Raw genomic sequence first — 21826 nt, 5'->3', positions numbered from 1 at the left:
CACTGAAAAGTGACAGTAGAGTCAGCAGCAATGGGGAAAACAAACTGCTACAAGCTTCTGCATCTCATGGTCTTTCAGAGAAAGCACAGTGCTAGAGGCCCCAAGGATGTGATCAGGGAGATCAGTTCTGATCCTTGGTTTAGTGATACGACAAAGACTTTTGCAAAATATAAACGCATAGCTAGGTCCCCTGCCTTGCACTGCCAGCTCAGAAGGGGCTGCAGCACTACAGTAGATGAATGATCCCAATCAAGATTTGCTAGCTAATACATGCATGTAGGGATCATTTGGGGATGAAAGGCACACCAGATAAATAAAATATTGTCTGATAAAACTCTGCTCTTTTACTCCTGTAAATAAAAGCTCTATTACTTCCACTTACTAGCTGTTGTCTATTTCTTTCCTTCAGGCAAGAAAGGAAGTCTCCTGGTCTACAGGAAAAGGGCAAGGTAGAATTCCTAGCGCATAGAATTTTGGGTATTTTCAAAAGCTTGTAACATCATTCCTATCTGACCTCTGGTAAAGAGACTTCAGCCCACATTTTCCATGGAACAAAAGGAGATTCTGGTTGTAAAAGCTTGAAACGTCTTACCCCGAGTCTTAACAATATATTGTGAGCTTGTAGTGCTTAACAGTATTGGGACTGGGATGTCAAGGGAGATCAGGATGGAAGATTTTGAAAACAAGAAACCAAAACCTAATAAAGCCATGACTAATGCATGAACGTAACCTTTAACAATCATGAACTTTGACTCCAACCACACAAGTCATTACAATTTCTGTCTCTGAACCACAATACTCATCATTCAGATCTGCAGTGGGCACATCAACACAAAAGAAGAAAAAAAGGGAGAATCCAACAACTGTGCTGAGAACTGACAGCAGTGGGAACCCAACAAATTCAGCTTTGGGGTAACTAGAAATTCAGTGAGGCAGAAAAACGGTGCAACACACGGGCGAGAGAGAAATGGAAACATGGAAAAGCAGCAGCAAGCACCCCTTAAATTCTTCTATCAAAGACAGTAATTAAGGAAGGTGAGCTTTTTTTTAGTAGGACAGGTTTCTCTTCGTGTTTGACTCCTGCCAAGAGATGCAAGGGATAGCTTCTTATCAGAAGGCTGTAATGGAGCCCCTCCAGGCACCAGGGCAGAAGAAGCCTTCCCCTTTCAGGTGAAGGCAGTCCCTCAAGTGGCAGCTACTGGAATTAACCACAATTAGCAGATGTTATAAGGAAAGGAGAGTATCATAGCATTCATAAAGAAAAAAACCAACCCTACACATAGAAAGCCCTCAAAGCCAAACAGATCCTACTCACGCAGACAGTCATAGAAAAATGAGAGTTGAAGGATCTTCCTGGCTCACTGGGTGATCACATGAGAGCCAGTCTCAAGGTGATCTCTAATAGCTGAACTGAAAAAAACCTACATCATCTTTTCAGAAATTCATTCAAACAAATCAAAGTCCAGGCTAAAGATTTCTAAGTGTCGGTACTCTTAACAGCAAGCTCAGACTAATTTATGAATAAATCCACGAATTCTAACGGAGGTGAGGGAGGAAGAGGACATAGCCAGATTAATTTGACTTTATTAATTAAAAAAACCACCAAGTTTCATCACCCCACCACTCTTCAGAGGTTGTGTGAGAGTGGGGGGGGAGTTATGCTCATTAATTATGCAGAAAATGCAAAACTATCATCCTCTGAATGAGTTTAAAATAAGGAGAAACCCTTTCAGAATGGGGAGAAATTACTCCCCAAGGCAGCTGAAATTTCTCTTGCAACTTCAAAGGACAATAAATTATTCAAATCGCTCGCGCCACTCTGCACGCTCTCTCCCCTTCTCAATTTTATGCTCCTGAGTCAATTAGAGGTTTGGAGGACTCAGAGAAACTCTGTAGAATGCTAAACCAGTTGCAGCTCCTTCTATTTATTTTTTTCTTTTTTTAAAGCTTTGTTTTTCCTCTTGGCCTCAAAAGGAAACAGAAATGATTCTGCGCATTACAGATGAAACTAGCGGCATTGGTTTTAACCAAGCTTATACGAAACAGCAGTGTTTCATGTCTGCAACAAGCAAGATGGGGCATGCTAACTCTACGCAATGATACTGTGAAGACAGGTCAATCCATATTCCTTCACGTCAACTGTTTATATCATTCATTGTAATATCCCCTTTCAAAGTCTTAGCAGTAGACATCCAAAATATATTTATAATGCTCTCTCCTGGCAATCTTCAGGCCTAGGTTAGCTGTGATCTCTTCCATAGTCACGCTGTTATCTGCTGTGCCCTTGGACGGAACAGGCAGCTCCTCTGCCAAACCCTAACATGACTATTTAGTGTTTGCCGTATGAGAACCCCAAACCAGGACTGAGACTAATTACACCGGACAACAACATGGCAAGAGAAGTCCTTGCTCAAAAAAGCAAATCTAGACAAGCAAAAGGAGGGAAGGACGGTTGAGAAGGTGCAGTCACAGAGTGAGGATGCTCCTGACTCCTGTTTCAGTACCCAGCCCACAGCCCATACGATGGTTAACTCCACCACATGCAGCAGATGGCATAAAACGTGACTATTTTCATGAACTTTAACAATCCCCCAAAATTAAAGGCAGCTGCAGTGCAGGGAACATCACAGCTTTCTAAGGTGGGAACTGGGACCAATTATGTTGCAAGAGAACATCCTTGACTGGAGGGGAAGAGTGGCACAGAGTAAATAAAACTGTTCCTTCAGAGATTGTGTCTCACAGGCCAATTTAAGCCCAGATTCCATCCCACGCACACTGAAGAACGACATTCCTCTGGTCAGGCGTCCTTGAAAACCACTCTGCTTGCCTTCTAAGAAAAATATTGGGCTTGCCAGGCCACAAAACGGGTGGGAATACCCTCACAGATTCCCTTCAGTAATCCAGGAGATTCATATCTAGTTGGTCTTGAAAAGACACAACCACACAGACCTTGCCAGACAGATGAAAAGCTGATGAAAAGCTATCTCACCAGGGTCTTGGTGAGATATCAGGAAGATCCTATCCTGTCCTTCCTGGCAGCATGTGCGAGAACTGTCTGGGTGAAAAGGACACCCAAAGGGGAAAGTCACAAAGAAGTAAGTACTGGCTTTCTGTTAAAGTCTGACAATGTAAAAGCCCTAGTTTTGGCATCCAGGTGTGGTGAGGACATGCATTTTCTCTATCACAAATACTGTGTAGATGACATTTTCACACAAGTCGCTTGTTTACACAATAAACAGATGCTCTTTTCCCGTAACTTAGCCATCTAATGAAGCTGAGCAGCAAGAACCTCTGGCTGGGAAAAGATCCTTTACCAGGAGACACCCATGACTGGGTCCCAAACACCCATGGCTGCTGCTGTCCCCAGGTGCTCCTCAGCAGAGATTAACCTAATAAGCTTTCACAGTGTGGGGCACAGCTGAGACCTGGGAGGTGACAGCCCACCCTGCCCCCAAGGAAGCCCTTTCAAAAGATGATTTATTTCCTCTCCAGTCCTACAGAAGACAAAAACTTTCCAATCTGAGTTATCTAAAAAAAAAAAAAAAAAAAAGAGAGAGAGAAAAAGAAAAAAAAAAACCAGAGATACATCACTTGATCCAGGCAGGCAAGGTTTAATTTAATCAGGCACTTAAACAAGGTGACACAGAAGCTTAATTCGGTGTCCTTGAGCGAGACAACAACTAGTCCAGAAGCCTCAGCAACCACAGGCTGGATCACAGCTGGCAGACAGAGAAGGTAGTAAAGGAAAGGGCAATTCAGAAACAAGGACAGCAAGGTGTCTCCTTGCCCACAAAGGCAACTGGTGCATGGGAAACACAAGCAGCAAGTCGATCTGGGGGAGGGAAGTAGGGATCTCTGCCTTCTGGGAGGATGCAATTCAGATGCTGCCTCCTCTTGCACAGTTAGACTCTACTCACTGAAGGAACAATGTGCAACAGCAAGTAGAAACTCTACCACCCTCCAACCGACCAACCAACCTCCTCTATGTCCCCATCTTTAACATCTGCTATCCCTCCAGCCCACACCGACCAAGGGGAAAAAGCCTTTCTCCAGCACCCCCCCAGCTCCTCAGCCCCCAGCAGGTACACTGTCATGTACCTGAATTGCTTGTGGGGGAATTCAGCCTCACCACATTTCAACATCTACCTTCTCTCAGGACAGCGCTGTTGCACTGTCACAAGTAAGTCTCAAACACTTATAAATGGAGCAGCTTTCTCCCACAGTGGAGAAAGATTCACTTCCCACTGATGTCGTCTTAACATGTCTATCAAGTCCTAAGATGGAGCCTCCTTGATTTTTACTACCATCTTATCTGACAACTGCTGTCTTGGCCAACAACAGATCAAAGCTAGGACCTCCAGAGCTAAAAGCTGTAAGCTCTGCTGCAGAGGCTAATCCTCCGTGGATAACAGCACAGGAGGGACCATTCCAAGGAGAGGAGTCAGATACACCTGTAAGTCGCTGTGATCTGGATCTCAGCGAGACAAGCTGGGCAGCCAGCCACCAGCTCCTACATCTCGCAGCATGGAGCCCACAAATTCCACACACCTTTTTTCATTGCGCTAGCTCCCGAAACACAGGGCCGCTTTGTCAGCCTGAACGTGGACCTACACGAGCTCCTCTCCCAACCCACATCTTTTCCATCCTCTCCACAAGCCCTGCACGCCTGGTGCAACTCTTGCTGCCATCTGCTGCCAGCCTCCACGGATGCACCGCAGCTCACGGAGTGTGAGAGCCCCCTGCACGCATGCACCCGGCATGAATTACTGGGTTCTGCAAATTAACGATGAAGCAAGGGCAATTAAAAGGGAAGAAAGCCAGGGTAATGCATCATAAAAGGGGCTTTATTCTTTTATTTTGTCAATTGCAATTTAGATTTAATTATTTATGGTAATACTTCGGAGTGTGCTAGTAAGCATTCTATAACGTGATTTATAGAAGGAAGGAAACCTAAGTAATAAGTAATGTTCGCTATTGCATCTGCTATTAAATCTTTGCTGGGGCGGAGAGTGCCACACACCAGCCTTCTGTGTATGCAAAGTACCAATTAGCAAAGCACTATTGTAAAATGCAAAGGTTTAATCAATGGGAAAAATCCACTTGAAAACAGTGAGCATGCTGATTTCAGTTATAAAAATTACCACATTTCTATACAGTAAATGGCTTTTTATCTGCAACTGAGGAGCACTTAAAAGTGGGCACGTTGTTCCTTCGGGTAGCACAGGAGGGCAGGAGTACCTGACCACTGCCCTAAGCCCCAGTCAAACGAAGCTGCACTCTGCACAGCACGGGCAGGAAAACATCCTGTCCAGCTACTGCCAGCAAGACGAGACTGATTTTGCGTATGCACAAAATGAGATGTTTTAAGGTGCTCGCTGCAGAGGTTTTATGACTCAGGCTGGGTGCATGACCAGGAAACAGCAAGGCTTGGTTCTGTGCCCAGGTTCGTCAGCAATTTGGGAAACTATTCCCCTCCCCGGACCCATATCCAGCCCTCATCTGTCTGTGCTGTCTGGTTTTCTATCACCCCTAAGGGGCACGAGACCTGCCTCTTTGGCTGTGCAGCCCATCAGGGTGCAGCCCTTGGGGAAGGCCTCCCCTAACTCACTGCAGTAATGCCGATTAATGTTACTCATACAACCAGCTATATCCTTAACAAAATGGTAATATGTTCCATTTAATGACACGCCATTGAAAATAATCATGGAGTTAGCAATTTCCAGTTCTATGGCTGCCCTTGACCATACAGAAGAAACAAAGAAAGTGTCCATACGCAACCAAAGGAAAAGAGAAGAAACAGGTCTGCTTTATACCTTTCAATTATTATCCTCTTCAGCTTCACAAGGAAGAACAGCAGGCAGAAAGCAGTGTGGTGCTTTGGTTTTTTAATTTAAATAGCAGTTTCCTTTAAATAGAACGTTCCTGCCATAGAAAGATTTAAATCACTGACTAAGATCAATTAGCCTAGGAAACAAGGGAAGTATTTTAATGGTCCTTTGATTGCAGAGGCCGCAGCTCCTCCAGCGCTGCACTGGAAGAGGAGGCAAGTTCAAGCTTTCAGCCCCACGCTTTGCTGCAAGGGGAGCCATTCCCCCGCAACGCTGGGAAGGTGTTGCCTCCAAGAGCCGTCGTCATCGTCCCAGGGGTTTCCTACCTGCGACGTGGGCTTCCCACCCCGGCATCGCATGGCATCGCTCGCCCTGGGGGCCGCAAGGCCTTGGCAGCCCCTCTGGTGAATTAGGGCAGGAAATCGGGTCAGCGTCATGGCAAGCGCCAGCCAAATGGAAGCCAGCCAAGGGATTACGCGAGAGGCAGTGTGACAGAGCCCAGGGCCATCTGATGGGAGAGGACATTGTCAGAACAGAGTGACAGCTCCTCACACAGTCTCTGCAGTTGTGACAGACAAAGCTGTTTGCTGTTTGCATGCCTCAGTGGGGAGCACTGTGGACCAGCTGGGATGCTATTGACTGGCCTGGCATGGGCCAGGCCTCTCCAGGCAGAATTCAGCAGCCCCTCCAAAAGCAGGAGCTACCGACTCATCATCACCAGGCAGTCAGGAACAGCCGCAGAGCAATTCAAACAACTGGCATGTAACGGGGAGCGTCCCCAAGGGCAGACAGGTCGGGGAGATGCCGGCATGCTCTAGAGGTTAGGAGAAGAGACAACGCCTGGCCCAACTTCATCTGCACATCAAGCAGGTAAGAGCAGCCCCAGCTCGGACACCGAGTCCTGCAACCTGCTAAGTTCCCGTATGTGCATCTGCGAGCAGCAAGAGGAAAAAAAGCACAAAACCTCACAGTTCAGGATCCAAGGACACTGCAGAACTACAGGAGAGAGAAACTTGGCTGCTAGCAGCAAGGTGTCTGCTGAGCAGTGACAGATTTCAGCAGGGCTTGGGCCACACAACTGGTGCCTTCTGTGTCTCATCAGCATCAGCCCTTCCTGAGGGCACATCTCCACCAGAAGTGCTTCGTAGCAGTCAGACGCATGGGGGATCTCCCAGCTCTGCTGGAATCTCTGAGCAAATCTTGCCCCACAGAAGACAGGGACAGACAAGACGCTTGTTCCTTCCCAGGAAAACCAAAACCACAGAAAAACTGAAGTCACAGAGCCATGATTTTGAGAAGCCTTGGTTCTGCAGAGTGCCCACTCCCAGCAGTGAGCACACAGAGTTTGGTGTACACTTAAAAGAAAAAAGGACCCCAGTTTTCACAGGCACTCCGACATCACAGTAGATGAATCACGGCTCTACTTATACAGAGAAGCACTTGCACACACATGAACTCTCCATCTGCACCTGCAAAGCTGAACTGCTGGCTTTGAAAAGAAGAGGACAAAGTGATTTGGCCAGGAGTGTTACAGCAAACCAGTGGCAAGAACGGGACCGTGGAGCCCTGACACTGGATTTTCCACTGTAAACATCCCCTGCCCTCCTGACTCTACTGCACAAAGAGCCAGGAATGGAGATTTCTGCTTGCAGTCTCCTGCTTTTGCAGGAGCCAATGCAGGTAGCAGCCTATCTATCACCAGTGCCTACTTTCACAAGCCAACAAGGCCACCCTGAGCCCAGGTGGAACACAGCAGCTAGCTTTAACCATCCATCCTGGGTACTCATAAAGAACCTACAAGAGCATTGGCTGCAACATCCAAGTGGGATCCTGGATAAATACTTGGGCAAAAGGCTCATGCCAGGTTCCTTGCTGCCAAACACCTCACTGTTCCTGCCACTCAAGACAGGCAGCTCAAACTGAAGTTTGGGGTATGTCTTTATGAATACTAGTGGCACTGTCTGAGGCACAGACTGACCCACAGCTACACACCAAAAAAGTGGCCCTGTAGTGAACCTCCTGGAGCCCTGCTCACTTCCCGGGCTTATTAAACGAAAAAGAACAAAAGGAAACATTACCTTTCTGCACATGAACGTTTCTCCCTGCAAAGAGGGGCTATATATGAACTGAACAAAACGCAGGAGTGAGGCAAGGGCAAATATATCCCCACTTGCCTACTGCAGAGAAGAGAGAAAGCACTGTTCAAAAAAAATCTCCCAGCAACAAAAGGTCGAGGATCCATTCAATCCCCCGTGACCACATCATCTTAATAAACCCTGATAACGAAGTGATTACGTTAAAAGCTGTCAAGGGCTACGCTGACCAGAGCAGCCCTCTCACCAGCTTCAAGCAGCTTTGCTGGGGAGGAAAAAAAAAAAGCCATAATTCAATAAGCTTGGAAGACTCTATTCCCCACTGATCCGAAGTGATCAGCCTTCATGTCGAAGGAACATTACATTCAAGTCGCTGAAGATTTTCACTTTTTTTTTTCCTTCCCCTTTTCATTTTTTAGAGCAGGAATTGAAAGGCAGCAAAGATAAAAACTGTGTTAAACTGGAACTGGTTCACTCAGGGGAAGGAGAAACATAATACTCTTTCTTCGGATGCTGTTTTGAATCCAGCCCCGGCAAGTAACATGACAACGGTCACTAGTGTTTGACAGATGCTTGAAAGGCAAGAGCAGGAGAGGACAATATGGGCGAACTGGGTGGAGATGGGGCCAGGAGAAGGGGGAGGAAGGCTCCAGCAAGAGCTGTCAGGCAGTTCCCTCCCCTTCTCTCCAGCTCTTTGGCAGTCTTAGGGGCAATCTGAGATTCAAAGCAGGCTGCAAGGACCCACCTGCCTTATGTCCCTCTAAGGTGGGACTGGGAACAACAGGAAAGCACTGGTGGAACGCTAAAGATGTTGGAAAATTAAGATACATGATAAGGTACTGAGCACTTCTTTAATGCTAAAAAGGAGAGGAGGATACTTTGCTGGCTCTAAGCACTAAAGCCTGCTCCTGCTGGCCTTCTCCAGGAGAGGTGAAGCACAGGTGGAAAAAAGGAGCAGGGGAACAGCAGAGTCACTTACTTTCAGCTACGCAGCCTATCAGCAGCACAGAGAGGAGGTTCACGAGGGAGACCAGTGAAGACATCCCAGGGCTGGGAAGGATCCTCATCCTCTGCAATGGCCTTCGGCCCCAGCCAGGAAGGCTCCGGGTCAGCAGGACTCACAGCGTCTCCCCAGCGTTGTCAGCACCTGCAGATGCACAAAGGTGAAGGGGAGAGCACTTAGAGAGAGGAAGGAGGGCAGCCAACATTGCAGAGGGAGGGGGCAGCCGAACAGAGCCCGGAGAGGCAGCGGAGTCCCGAGAAAGCAATTACTGCACACGGTCCCTGCGGGGAGGCCAGGCAGCCCTTCGCCTTGATGCCACAAAGGACTGGGCCAGCTCCATCGCCAAGCAGACTGGTGGGGGCACGAGGCCAGCCTGCTCCAGCCTCAGCAGGTAATGGCGAAATTTTCGTGCACGCACTCACGCAAAGGGAGGGAACGGTGCAAGAAAGAGAAGCGCAATCAGGAGGTACCAACTGCACAGAGCCCGTGTTTAAAGTTTAACACCCGTCGGCTTCTCTCCCTCCCCAACACTGGAGAAGGGCAGCACCGGCCGAGCAGCAGACGAGCAATGAGGTGTGAAGGGATCTGACCCGACAGGGCCCAGGGACCCTCTTAAAGGGCGATTTTTCCACAAAAGCGCAGGACAGGCGAAGAAAAAATGAAACCTCACATATGAAAAACCTGGGAAGGAAGAAAAAAATCCCCCACGAGGGAAGATGAAGCAGGAGATGTCTCCTCTGTGTCTCCTTTTGTTTGCTGAGGTTCCATGCAATGGGGGGAGGGATTTCTTTCCTGCCCAGGCAGGCTCTCTGCTGTACAGAACTTACCCCAACACAGCAAGCCTGAACCTCAGCGCTGGGATCAGCATAGGTGTCCCAGAGCCCCTCTTGCAAGGCAAATGCACACTGGTGAGTCTCCCAGGCTTCTTAACATGGCTGGGATTACAGCAGCTATTCTGCACGTCTGAGAGTCCCTACCCTGCTCGGTGCCTCAGTTTCCCCACCTGCAACACACAGACGAAGCGCGTTACTGAGCTAACACAAAAGTGAAGAGACAAAACCTGGAGCAGGGGGTACCACAGTCGATCCTGACAGACCAAAAGGCACAGCAAGCAAACACAACCTCCAAAGGATGCGGGAGAGATTTTCTCTTGACCGCTTCTGCCCTGGATGTGGCAGAATGTGGCTGCAGGACAGCACCAGCACGTTAGCATGGCTGCCACAGGGGAGAGCAAGCTCAGCACCAGTTTGCTGCCCTCGCCCTGCCAGCACATTTCCATGGAGACAACTCCTGGCTCCAAATGGAGCTGCCTGCTTACAGCTTTATCCTGATCCCTTTTTGCAAAGCTGGAATGGCATTAAGGGAGCTGTATTCTTAGCAACTACCCCAGTCCTATGTGTCAACACTGGTAAATGCTTCCTTCAGTGACAGAGGCAAGCTTTGCCCCAGAAGGGCTGAAAATAGAGTGAAAACTGCAGCCACAACCTCCTCGTAAGGTCAGCAGCTAAGAGGTTCCTCCATCAGACAGACTCTGAGCACCAGAATAATGGGCCAGAGTTGTGTGAAGGATGCTCTCAGATCTGTACAGATTCCTTCCCGCTATCAGTTACCCCAATTAAAAATCAAAACCCGGGTTTATCACCTTTTGGAGAAAAGCCAGGTAGGAGATACTGTACAGTGATCAAAGGCTTTAAAAGGACTAAGGGGATAGTGAGGTTGCTTAAGCCTTCTGATACACATCAGGGTATGAGACCATCAGGACAGGCAGTGTGAAGGGGCATTTTAATCTTTTTCTGTCCCATTAACTCTCCAAGGCTGAACTGTACAATTAAAAGAAAAGCCAGGATAAACAAGAAGTCCCCATATGTACTCAGTCCTAAAGAGCAACTTTTCAGAGAGAAGCTTTGGACTTGCACTTTGAGGATTACAAAGCCTCTGCTGTGTGCTCTGTGCTAGTCTAGATCCATGGCACTTCAGTGCTGGCTTGTGAAAACCAAGCATAAATACCGATCCTCTCACAAAAAAAGAGAAAAAATCTGGATTATACCACTGGGAATCTCTTCAAATGTTTGTTCTAGACACACTTAGAGAAACACACAGAGGCTCCAGCCAGACTTAACGCGGGGTTCACAGGGTTCCAGGGTGCAGAACAACACGTTGGGGTTTCTTTTGTTGTTGTCAGAGGCGAGCAGAGACCGGGAACATTATGAATAGCTGCGATAGTAACTGTTAATTAAACCGGGGATGCAGTATCAATGCCAGCACAACAAATGGAACCGAGTTGCTGTTCGCTGGCTCTCCCTTCTCCCTGCTTCAGTCATGCAGCTCCTAGTTCCCACCAGCGAGGCTGGAGGGGGAGAGGGCAGGAGTCAGGGAGAGCAAGCATCCTCCCAACCATTTTAGTTCTCTATATTAAAAAAAACCCGCCAGGGCTAGCTCAGCCAGCATTTTAGAAACTCTTGTTTTTCTTCATCAGAGCAATATCCCCCCCACCACAGTCCCAGTAAATGCCACCAAACATCTCCTTGAGCCTCGTCTGCTCTCCAGATGTGGCACCAGTGACCTTCCACAGCTCAGAGCAGTCAAGAGGCTCCCCGATGATGGAGCTGAATGCAGGCATGTCAGGGAAATGTTCCACCTCCTCCGAAGAGAGGAGCCTGGCAGCTCCACTCTCCGACATCTAGCACGGCTTTCCATGCCACATAATGGGCTCTGATAGAGAAGGTCTTGTCCCACATCTAGCGTGGCTTTTCATGCCATATAATGGGCTCCGATAGAGAAGATCTGGTAAAGGGGATATAGCAACAGCTCCAAGATTAGAGAAGGAGATGCCAGAGGGTGACACTTCCGCTCCAGTGCTAATGTGCTTCCCGAGCCCTTGACGGAGACAGAAAGTGCTGGCAGAGATATTAGGACATGTCAACTTCAATCCAGCAACTCATCCTTCAGAGCAGGTACGTCACTGGCTGTCTCCCCCTGGATATGGGATTTTCAGGACAGCAAGATGTGCACCCACCTGGTTCCCCTGCAGATATCAAGGAGGGACTGGGACAGGAGTTTGCTCTGTTTTCTTGATAGCACCCTGGCAATAGGGAGACTGGAAACAGACTCTCATCCACTGCACGATTCCTGCCTACAATGCAGAACACGCAACATTTGGAAACCCAGCTACCATGCAACAAGGCGCTCCTGCCCTCCCAGCGGTGCTGAATTCAAGTGGGAATTGCTTTGACGAATGCTCAAATCACAAGGGTTTCATCACCCATCCTCTCCCCTTCTCTGCACGTGCACAGCTTACCTTGTCTATGCTCTTTGAAGCAGGTTTGCATCACTCCTCCTGCCTGTCTGCTGAGCACCCAGCCAAGCTCCTGGCACCATAAAAGTAAACATAATGGCAGCTTTCCTGCACTGCTCCACGGACCTGCAAACCCTCACTAAATTCTCTGGCACAGCATCTCCTGCAGCACAAGCAAACCACCTAATAGACCTCAATCCTTGCTAAAGAATGCAATTAAGTGAAGCCATGGCCCCCAATGGGGTCAGATTTGTGCTAGATACGGTCACATTTCAGGAATAAGATTAATTCTTACAGTAAAAGAGCTCCTGTAAGGCATTCATTCTTGTGCACTGCCTGATCTCTAGCTGTAAGTATGTACATGTGTGCATCTTGTAAGCACTGAACACAGGATCTTGAAGAGTATTATAAAAAAGAATAAAACTGAGAAGCGTTTCCAAGAAGCAGCTTCCCATTGTGGCTCCTCCAGCTAGTACCGCGAGCGAGGGATCTCCAGGGACCCAAGGGTGCTAGGCACAAAGGGTAAAATGCTCAGAAGCACCTACATTTCTTAAGAGCTTAAGTTCCATTGAGAGTCAAAGGGACTTAACCTAAGCCGCTAAGATGCTTTTGAAGATTTTCCTCCCAGCAACTCCCATTTCAGAGGGTGCTGGACACCTAACTCCCTTAAGCTACTTTGGGTATCAGAGGGGATATAGGAGGAGGGGGCTTTATCTACAGACCAGTTGGCTAACTTGGTCCCTGCTGCTTAAAGAGGGAGCCTGTGGGAAATGCTGCTAAAAACGAGTGTCTGCACAGTTACAGACATTGGGATGGGTCAGAGCTACTCAGGTATTTTGCCTTATGTTACTTTTTCTTAGCCCCCATGGAGCCAGTGATGGAAAAGTTTGCTCTGCATTTAAAAAAAAGTCCAAGAGGGAGGGATCATGCCTTCATTTCAGATTCATTAGAATGTAACAACTTGGAAAAAACTTCACAAAAAAGCATTTGGGCTTCTCTTCTGTGCTTTCACCTGCATGTGAAAAGGAGAAGGGCAATTTTAAAGAAATTCTCTGCAAAAAGTTCCACACAGATCGAGCGGATGATTAAACATCTTCATTTTCAGTAGCTGCTGCAGGAGAATTACTCCCATTAGACGTATCAATCGAAGCAAACACCTTGCAGGCAGAGGGCTGCACTGAGGTCTCTTTTCCTTCCAGCAGCACCGGCTTAGTTTGTGCTGCATATTAACAAAGGTCAGTGGGTCACTTCATTTCCTCCCAGCAACCTCTTTAAAGAAAGAAAGAAGAGCTTTTAGCACAACCACTAGCTCATTTGTCACCTCCCCTGGGGAGGGGAGAAATTAAATTTAAATTCGCCACCCCACATTTCTATCTTGCTCCTATCTAACACCCTGCCCTCGGCAAACTCAACCCCACCAGAGCTGGGACAGGGATACCAGCGCTGGTGGCTCGTGCAATGCGGGCAGCTGCCTGCTTGGACCTGGCCCAGGACCCCACCGTGGGACCTTCCCTGTGGGCGCTGGGGAGCAAGGAGATGCCAACGTGCAATGCTGTCCCTGGAAGCTTGCGTGGCCCATGCCTCCATACTCAGGTTGCTTTGGTGGCAAGTATTAGCCTCATTTTCTGAGGAAACAGAGCATGAAGACATGAGCTTCAAAGTATGAGTTTCTGACACTCGTTTCCCCCTCCCCACCCACTAACGTGCTGACCAGCTAAGCCCTATTTAATAGGGAGGGAGAGACCGCAGCCATCGTAGTTCCCTATCAGGCACTTGAAAGCCAGCGTCGGGGCAGAAAGGGAGATGCTGCCGATGCCTCTGCTTGAAAAACAGCCACTTGACCTCAAATCTTGGTTAGACAGGAGAGCCCCCGAAGAAGCTCACCCAGACAGCCAGGTCTGCATGCAACAGCATCGTTGCTGCTGCTCACAGGGCTAGCTCAGGGGAGAGAAAAAACAAAACAAACCTGCCAGCCACAAAAGCAAAATGCTGTAAGTCCCAGCGAGACCCAGTGCCAGAACCGTGCACATCCTTCCCCCACAACAGGGAGACTCCTCACACTGCAGACCTCCCTGTGCCTGCTGAATCACGCTCATTAGGCCAGCAAAGCCCCCAGAATGACTTTGCCTTCTGGGCCACTTCATCTCAGCAAAGACGCCCCGGAGATGTGGGAGCCTGTTGCTGCTCAGAGGACCAGTCTCTGCTGGAGCACGGGGGACTGCCGTGCTCCCGTCTCCCACAGGACCCACCTTCCCCACAGTGCTTCAATACACCTTAATAAAACAAATACAGCCCCTGTGCACCAGCAAAGCTCACCTCAAGACTAACTGGTGGCTTTAGGTGCCCAGCTCCAAGGGCTGTGCAGAAAGGACCGATCTCAAAAGACTATGATCCTGCCCAAAAAATGAGATGTCAGAGTATTTCCAGGTCAGCCCCTTCCCCTCTGAAGCTGCCGGACACAGTTCCTCTTCTACACTAGAATGCATCTCCCCAGCCCACTTCAAAACGCAGGCCGTGATCTTGGCAAACACAATTAGAGCAGCCAGTAGAGATCCTTCAGAGCTAAGCATGACTGTTTATCTATCAGGGAGTTACTTAGATCTTGTAAAAAATATTTACAAGAAAGAGGCAGAGTATTATCTTCCATGGGGAAACAAACACAGATGGAGAAAAAAGAGCTTTGATCAGGACTGTCTTGGTCCTATACGCTGCTTTTCATCCCCAGATCTCCAAGTGCTTTGATATGACAGTATTATCCTTTTTTACAACGTGGGAAACCAGAAGAAACTGCACACTAAGACAGCGCTCTGAGCATGAAGTCATACTGCCTCTCGCTGCGTTTGCACGCATACACACACACACACTCTTTTTCTTTCTTCCTGCGGCATTTCTGGTCCTCCCATGCGCGCAAAGTGCCCAGCACAGTCCCCAAGCAATAGGCACAAGGGGCCTTTTGGGGTGCAGCAGTGCAGGTGTCGCAAGAGATGCTAGTCCCAGCCCGGGGGCACAATGGCATGGCAAGGGTTAAGCTGTGGTCACTGCAGGAGAAATGAGACAGGAGAGCTCCGAGTTGGGTTCGAATCGTCAGGAGAAATTAATTTCCCCCCACCGTGTTCCTCGCAGCGACAGCTCTGACAAGCGGTGATGTATCTGCGGCGGCCAGGAAGCGTTCAGCAGGTGCAGTGCAGCACGGACAGGGGCAGAGGGGACATCGCCGCAGCCGGAGGCAACCAGCAGCGAGGGGATGAGGAGGAGGAGGAGGAGGAGGAAGAAGCATAGCTCCCCTGGCCGGGCTGCACCCCAGTTAAGCCCAAGCCCACCTTTGCTGTGGGGTGCTGCGACCGCAGCGCAGGGAGGACCCCAAAGGACCACCCTGCTGCAGCAAAGAGAAGAGCAAAAAGCCTGTGCCGGTGGCAGCACCATGGCATTGCCAGCGAGAGGGAGGCAATGCTGGAGCAACCAGAAATCCCAGGAGCATCCTCCTGGGCCCAGTGCAGAGCTCGGCTGAAGACATGGCTTCTCCTCTGCTTCTGTGGATGCAGGGCAGGAGCTAGGCTCTCCTCCGGGATGCACAAAGGCATGAGGCAGGGAAGAATCTGACCGAGGATCACGTTCCCCCTGCCCCATCCCCTTCCTCTCGCTCACGGGCAAACACACACCATCCTTCAGCATTTACCAACAAACCATTGCAGATCTCCACTGAGAGCCTGACAGCATCATGTCGACAACTACATTTCCTTGTGGTTCAGGGTAATACTTTGCATTTCTTTTTTCAGGCCTTCGAGCTTTATTTATTTATTTAGGAAGTCATTCATCATTAGCCCCAGCTTAGCTGCCTGACAGACTGGGAGTTCCTTGGGGCACAGACCGCATCTCGTCTCTGCGCTTGGCACGCGCACGCCGACAGCGCTGGGTAAATAATCGTCCGTCAGCCTCATCTCACAGCATCCTCAGCATAGCCAGCCTCCGCATGGGGAATAAACATGATCTTCTGCGAGAAAATAATGCTAAAGAGAAAATCACCCGCATCCCCTTCCCAAGGCACCTGCACCCCAAGCCTGGGAGCCGGGCAGGTGGGTGACACTGGATTATCGCAACGTGCTCAAGACTGGTGGGGAAACAGAGGGCAGCAAAGGAGCACACACCCAGCACCAAACCACTCTGGCCTTTGGGACACTAGGCACGCTGCCAACTAAGATGATAATGATACATGATTCAAAAAGTATCAAAATCTTCTTTTCTTTGGCCCAAATGTTTTCAGCAGTTAGGGATTCCTGAACAAGTCTGAAGAAAAGGAATATATGCCCACTTCTGACCTACAGCAAAGGCACCAGGCTGCAGTTCCTTCATACACACACCATCCCTTGCAAGAGACTTGACATCATTTATAGTCATGTTGGTCACTAGCAACCTGCAGGTCTGCATCCCATTACACAAGTCCTCATTCTGAAATTCTTGCACTGGCAGGAGCACTAACACCTCTCCCCATCACAGCCATCCCTTCTCCAACCTGGGCAACGCAGCCATAATCATCATTGGACCTTTTCCAAATCAGAGATATCAAGCACCATTCAAACCAAGCAGAGGAAAAAAGAAAAAAAAAAACCCAAACCTCAACAATAGCCCACCATCAGCAAAACTGCAACAGCTTTTCTCATATCTGGAGTCCAAAGCTGTCTTCCACCCCAGATCAAATGAAGGTTCAGATCAGTGCTCCACCTTCCTGCGGAGGAACGGCTTCCTGGACTCCCATCCGTGTACATCAAGCTAAGAACATATGAGAAAAACCCTGAACAATGAGGAACCAGTGCTTTTCTGACTTGCAGCATGGCATGAAGATGACCTGTACTGGGAAGAGCCCATCCAGATGGCATCTGTCCCTCTGAGCAGGCTAATCCCTCCCGCTTTGGCTTACTGCTCCCTTTCACATAGCAACGTGGATGCTGCCGCACCTTGCAACCTTCTCTCCAAATCCCTCACTCCCTCCGTCAGGTCTGCACGGGGACTCCCTTTGCCATTAGCAGAAGGAGGGAGTGACAGCCCCCTCCTTCACCCCAAAACCCCTGTGCAAGCAGGGAGGGTTAAACCTCGTTCCTGGGGCTGACAACGCTGCTCCTCACTGATGGCAGCTCAGCTGGTGATAGAAACCTGCCTGGCCTTCCTCCAGCTCCTGCACGGTTTTCTGCTACTCTCTGAGGGCAACTTAAGCTGCTTTCTCACAGAGTAGGTGGTTGTTACTGAAGAGTCTTGTGCAAACCCTCCCCTGAGGGTAACTGGTGGGTTCCCAGCCCCAGCAGCTGGGCCAGAAGCACGGGAGGCCAGTCACTGCCCCACAGAGGTAACCATCACACCGGGACAGGACTGCGGCCAAGTGATGCAACCTGCCCACCCGTTGCTGCTGTGAGTTTGTGTCCAAGCAAAGCATCTTTCACCAGCCTTCAGCCCAAGCAGAAGACAGAAAAGAGATGAAAAATTGAAAGGAGAAAAAAAATTAAAGAAAGTTAATTAGGAACATGGGGGTACTTTATCAGTTCCAGCTCAGAGTGCTGGACCGGCGTAGGGTGTCACCAGCCCTCTCGAAAGAACGAGCTTCTCATTACAGGCAATTGCTGATCGATTGCCTCCATTCGTTATCTTCATCAGGGCTCAGGCTCCTTGGAGCTCTCCATCGAACCTGACACCGAGCACCCAGGCAGCTTGATGGGCCCTGTGGGAGGGTCGTGGCGGGACCCTCCTGGTGCTCCCCACGGGAGCTCACCACCCGGTGGTGGCACCCCTCTGCCACCAGCATTGCCCCAAGGAGGGGAGCGCCAACACCCCCGGCTCCATCCAGATTTTGCATGACTCCTTTTTTTCCCAGGTAGACACAATCCCAAATAATATTATCTATGATAGAAATAACCCCCCAAATCCCCAAACCACACGCACGCACACCTCAGGCCAAAACCAAAAACCAAAACTCTCCAAACACAACACCCTGGAGAATTTCAACTAACCACTACAGACCCAGGCAAGGACTCTGCTCCCTCACACCCCAGTGAACCCAGAGAGGGTCCTGTTGAGTAACACAAAGTTGGTCTGGATTTACATTAAGACAGAGGAAAACTTAAACTCCCCGCTTATCATTTTTAGTGTCCCCCATGGCCAAGAGATGCAGAGGGACTGCCCTTGATTTCTCATTCTGGAACAGGCAATTAAACCCAGAGGCTGGAACAGCTCAGACCCACATACAGGCAAGCCAAAAGCCTTGGGAAACAAAAGAGGAAAGAAATACATTTCCTTCTATGGCCTGTACGTGGCATGGCCACTCTTGTCTGCACACCCCTGGGTAGCCAGGCTGGGAGATGACACGGGAGTGCTGTGGTCCCTGTGCAAGGACAGACCTGCCTGCACACACTCTGCTTATCAGCAAAAAACAAATGACAGGACATAAAAGTAGTGAAGCAAACACACAAAGTTTAGCGTAATTACTATTTGGTGGTAAATGAAAATCATTGTGGCAACAGTGCAACTGATGATCTGTTTTGCTTCCTCATACCCCACGAAAAAGGTACAGTTGTGCTTCAACTGGGAAAGGTTAGAAGCAGCAGTGGGAATAGGAGGGCAAGTTTAGCTGCCCTGTGCCCCGCACAGCACAACCGTACCAGCAAATCCCCCAGCAAGTGACGACGGGGATCCTGAGCCACAGTAAGAAGGATAGAGAGGCTCATCTTTCTTGGTCCATACCATAGGGCTGGCTTTGCCGCCACAGCTTGCATCTTGCCGATTAGCCACCAGCAAGTAAAGCTAATCAAGGTTATTAGTAAGTGCTGTCTTCCCTGGGTTTTGCGGCAGCCTGCTCGGGAGCCCTGCATGCGAGGACGTTCGCCCAACCTCTGCGCAGTGGGGACACTTCACCCTGCCACCAGGACCCACCACCGGCCAGCACGCAAGGCAATGTGGCTCCCACAGCCGCAGGCCCATCAACACCCCCATACAAATGTTTTTTCCACCCCAGGATCAAGCGTGCTGCAGTCACGACCAACACAAAGGCAGAGTCCACCCCTTGGGCACCAAGGGCACAGGGATGACATTCCGGGTCCTCCTCTCTCTCTAGTTCAACCTGTCTTTTCCTTCAGTACCTCTCCCCCCACCATTTCCCTGCCAGGCGCCGCATCCCTCCCAGCCAACACAGGGGGTTAAACTCCATAAAGAGGATTTGGTTTTGAGCTTGCAAGACAGAAGATGAGCAAATCCCTTCCCTTGCTCTGGCAGGAATCCTGTGTCTCAGACCTACCAGCCAGGGGAGATTAAGAAAGGAGGAGAGAAAGAAAAAAACCCATCCATTACTCGCTGCCATGATCTCATCTGAATTTAAGAGCTAAGCTGGGAGGATGCTAGGTCACTGCTTGGGCTGGTAGAGCCCTGCAGACCAGCAGACACCAGAGCAGACTGGACAGAGTCTTAGGCTGCACTGCTCAAGGTCAGCAACAGGGCTAGGAAGCTGCATCCACGCTCCTTGCTTGCTTTCCCTCTGATTTAATTCTGGCCTGTTTGTCTCAGGAAGCCTCTGGCTCTTGTCACATCCTTGCAGAGAGCCCCAGCTCTAGCGGGTGTCTTCACGAGTTACCTTAATGCATTGAATGAAGCCCCACAAAATACACCAGCGTGCAGCAACGCCCAAGTGGTGCAAGCCAGGAACGCTTCTGAGCTGAGCAGCTCGGCCAGGCAGGGCTTTGCTGCAATTTTCATCTTCCATATGAGATGCAAAATTAAGAGGCTGCTAAATAAGCAGAAATTGGGAGTAACATCATCCTCGCGATACTCCAGCTCCTGCCTGACAGCCTGATCTCGCCCTGCTGGCTTACTTCTATTAAATATGATTTTCCTCCCTTTACTACTCTGAGCAGCTGTAGCAGCGCGGTCCTGCCGGGCTAACAGACATCCCACTCCAGAGGTAGCTGCATTTCATTGGTTAAGATAAAGCAACCCATACGCAGCCTGTCCACACCAGGGATGCATCAGAGGCAGCTTAAAACATTTATAAGCATTCAGAGATTGATAATATCCCTCCTACAGCAGGCTGTAGGAAAGGAGCTCGCGAGAGGACCCTGGGAGAACCTACCCATTACCCAGGATTCAAAAAGACTCCACCTGGTAGGCACGTCATTTTTTATTTTACTTTAAACCAACATAAGGGGTTTTTTGACAAGCTGGTGAGATCATCTAGGTGTCTTTGTTACCAGTCAATCATCACAGAGATCAGGCAAAGAGATTTTTCTGAGTAGGCTGGCTCAGTATTCACGACAATGTTTTTGTAATACCAAAGAGCACATATGCACACGCACGCACACCCCCCGTGAGAAGTGGGCAATGAATTAAACATGCAATAATATTTACTTGACAGGTGAAGACGATCAGCATGCAACGGGCTAAGCCTGGCCAGGGAGAAGGATGCTTTTATCCTCCATTTTCAGCAAGGCAAGGAAGAGCACTGCCTCATAAAAGCAGATTCTTTCACTCTTGATGAGTGCGGCTACAGGAAGCTTTCCAGAGCCCATGACCCCTCTGCCCGCCCAGCCAGTGCAAGCACTCGGTAATGACTTGTCCATCTTTGGAGGCACTGAGCCAAACAGGAACGTGTCCAACAACAAATCTCTCCTTCGGACGCGCAGAAGCCACCATATTGCAGAAAATGCTTTTATTCACGCTGCACCATCTGGAGTCGCCAGGAAATGCAACTTTTTTGTCCCCATCAATTACGGAAGAGAGAAATCTGCGGTCCCCTGAAAGGCAAAACTTTCTGCTTTCTCCCCACGCAATGGGAGCAGAGATGGGTGAAACAGAGCTAAGCCCCCTCTGTAACACACCGGGGTTTTATAACCCCCCCAAGCCCCCACACTCTCTGCTTTTGGGAGCTGACCCACAGCCTCCCCCATCCCAGCTCAGACCTGTCTGCACCACTCAGGGGTTCCACCTTGCTGGAAAACAGAGTTTCTTGTGCTTAAATTTCTTAAAACAAGAGGAGGTGAGAATCCCCCATCCTCTCTTTTTCACCAGAAGCAGGGGACGGTGTGGCCGGTCCGGAGGGGCAACGTGGAGTATTTCCCAAGGGAAGGACATCGCCGGTGCCCTGCGGGAGAGGCTGTGTGGGGCTGAGCCGGCAGCAGGACCACAGCCAGGCAGCCCAGGCAGACAGGGAGCACAGCCTAGGGACGGGAACACCATCACTGCAGGTTTTTAAGAAGGCCAGGCATGCATCTGTGCAAACGACTTCCAAACGCGCGATGCTGCTTTGGGCCAGCGAGAGGGACTAATTGACCTTCCAACCTCCCTTCTGTCGTTACTTTCTATGATTTTACAACCTCTCTAAATGGTTCATTTATTCTGAGCGAATCCCTGCTGCATTCCGCTCATCAGCCAGTTGTGCAGCACCTTACTCTGGCTGTGCAGTGCGAGGGCAAACCTGCTGCAGGTGCATGGACAAACCCAGCATGGGGCAGCCCACAGGGAAGAAAATAAGTGGTGAGGGAACCCCAAACACCTCTTGCTGAAAGAAAAGTGTTAAGAAGCATCTTAAATCCCTCAACTTCAGGCCCGTTCATTGGCCTGAATTAAAGCCCAGACC

General features: G+C 49.5%; 1 protein-coding gene across 11 annotated transcripts in view; it reads right to left on the bottom strand.

Annotated features, from left to right (window-relative positions):
- The window catches only part of PTPRS (protein tyrosine phosphatase receptor type S), a 164553-nt gene that overhangs the window by 91447 nt on the left and 51280 nt on the right, over nt 1–21826 (bottom strand). For all 11 annotated transcript variants that reach the window (XM_075038011.1, XM_075038012.1, XM_075038010.1 and 8 more), the window contains exon 2: nt 8901–9068. In XM_075038011.1, the coding sequence (XP_074894112.1) occupies nt 8901–8988 (88 nt within the window). In that variant the 5' untranslated portion in view covers nt 8989–9068. The remainder of the gene's footprint in view (nt 1–8900; nt 9069–21826) is intronic.

This window comes from Buteo buteo, chromosome 10, assembly GCF_964188355.1.
Source record: "Buteo buteo chromosome 10, bButBut1.hap1.1, whole genome shotgun sequence".
NCBI lineage: Eukaryota > Metazoa > Chordata > Aves > Accipitriformes > Accipitridae > Buteo > Buteo buteo.
Note: the sequence above shows the minus strand (reverse complement) of the source record. Positions and strands in the feature narration are given on the sequence as shown.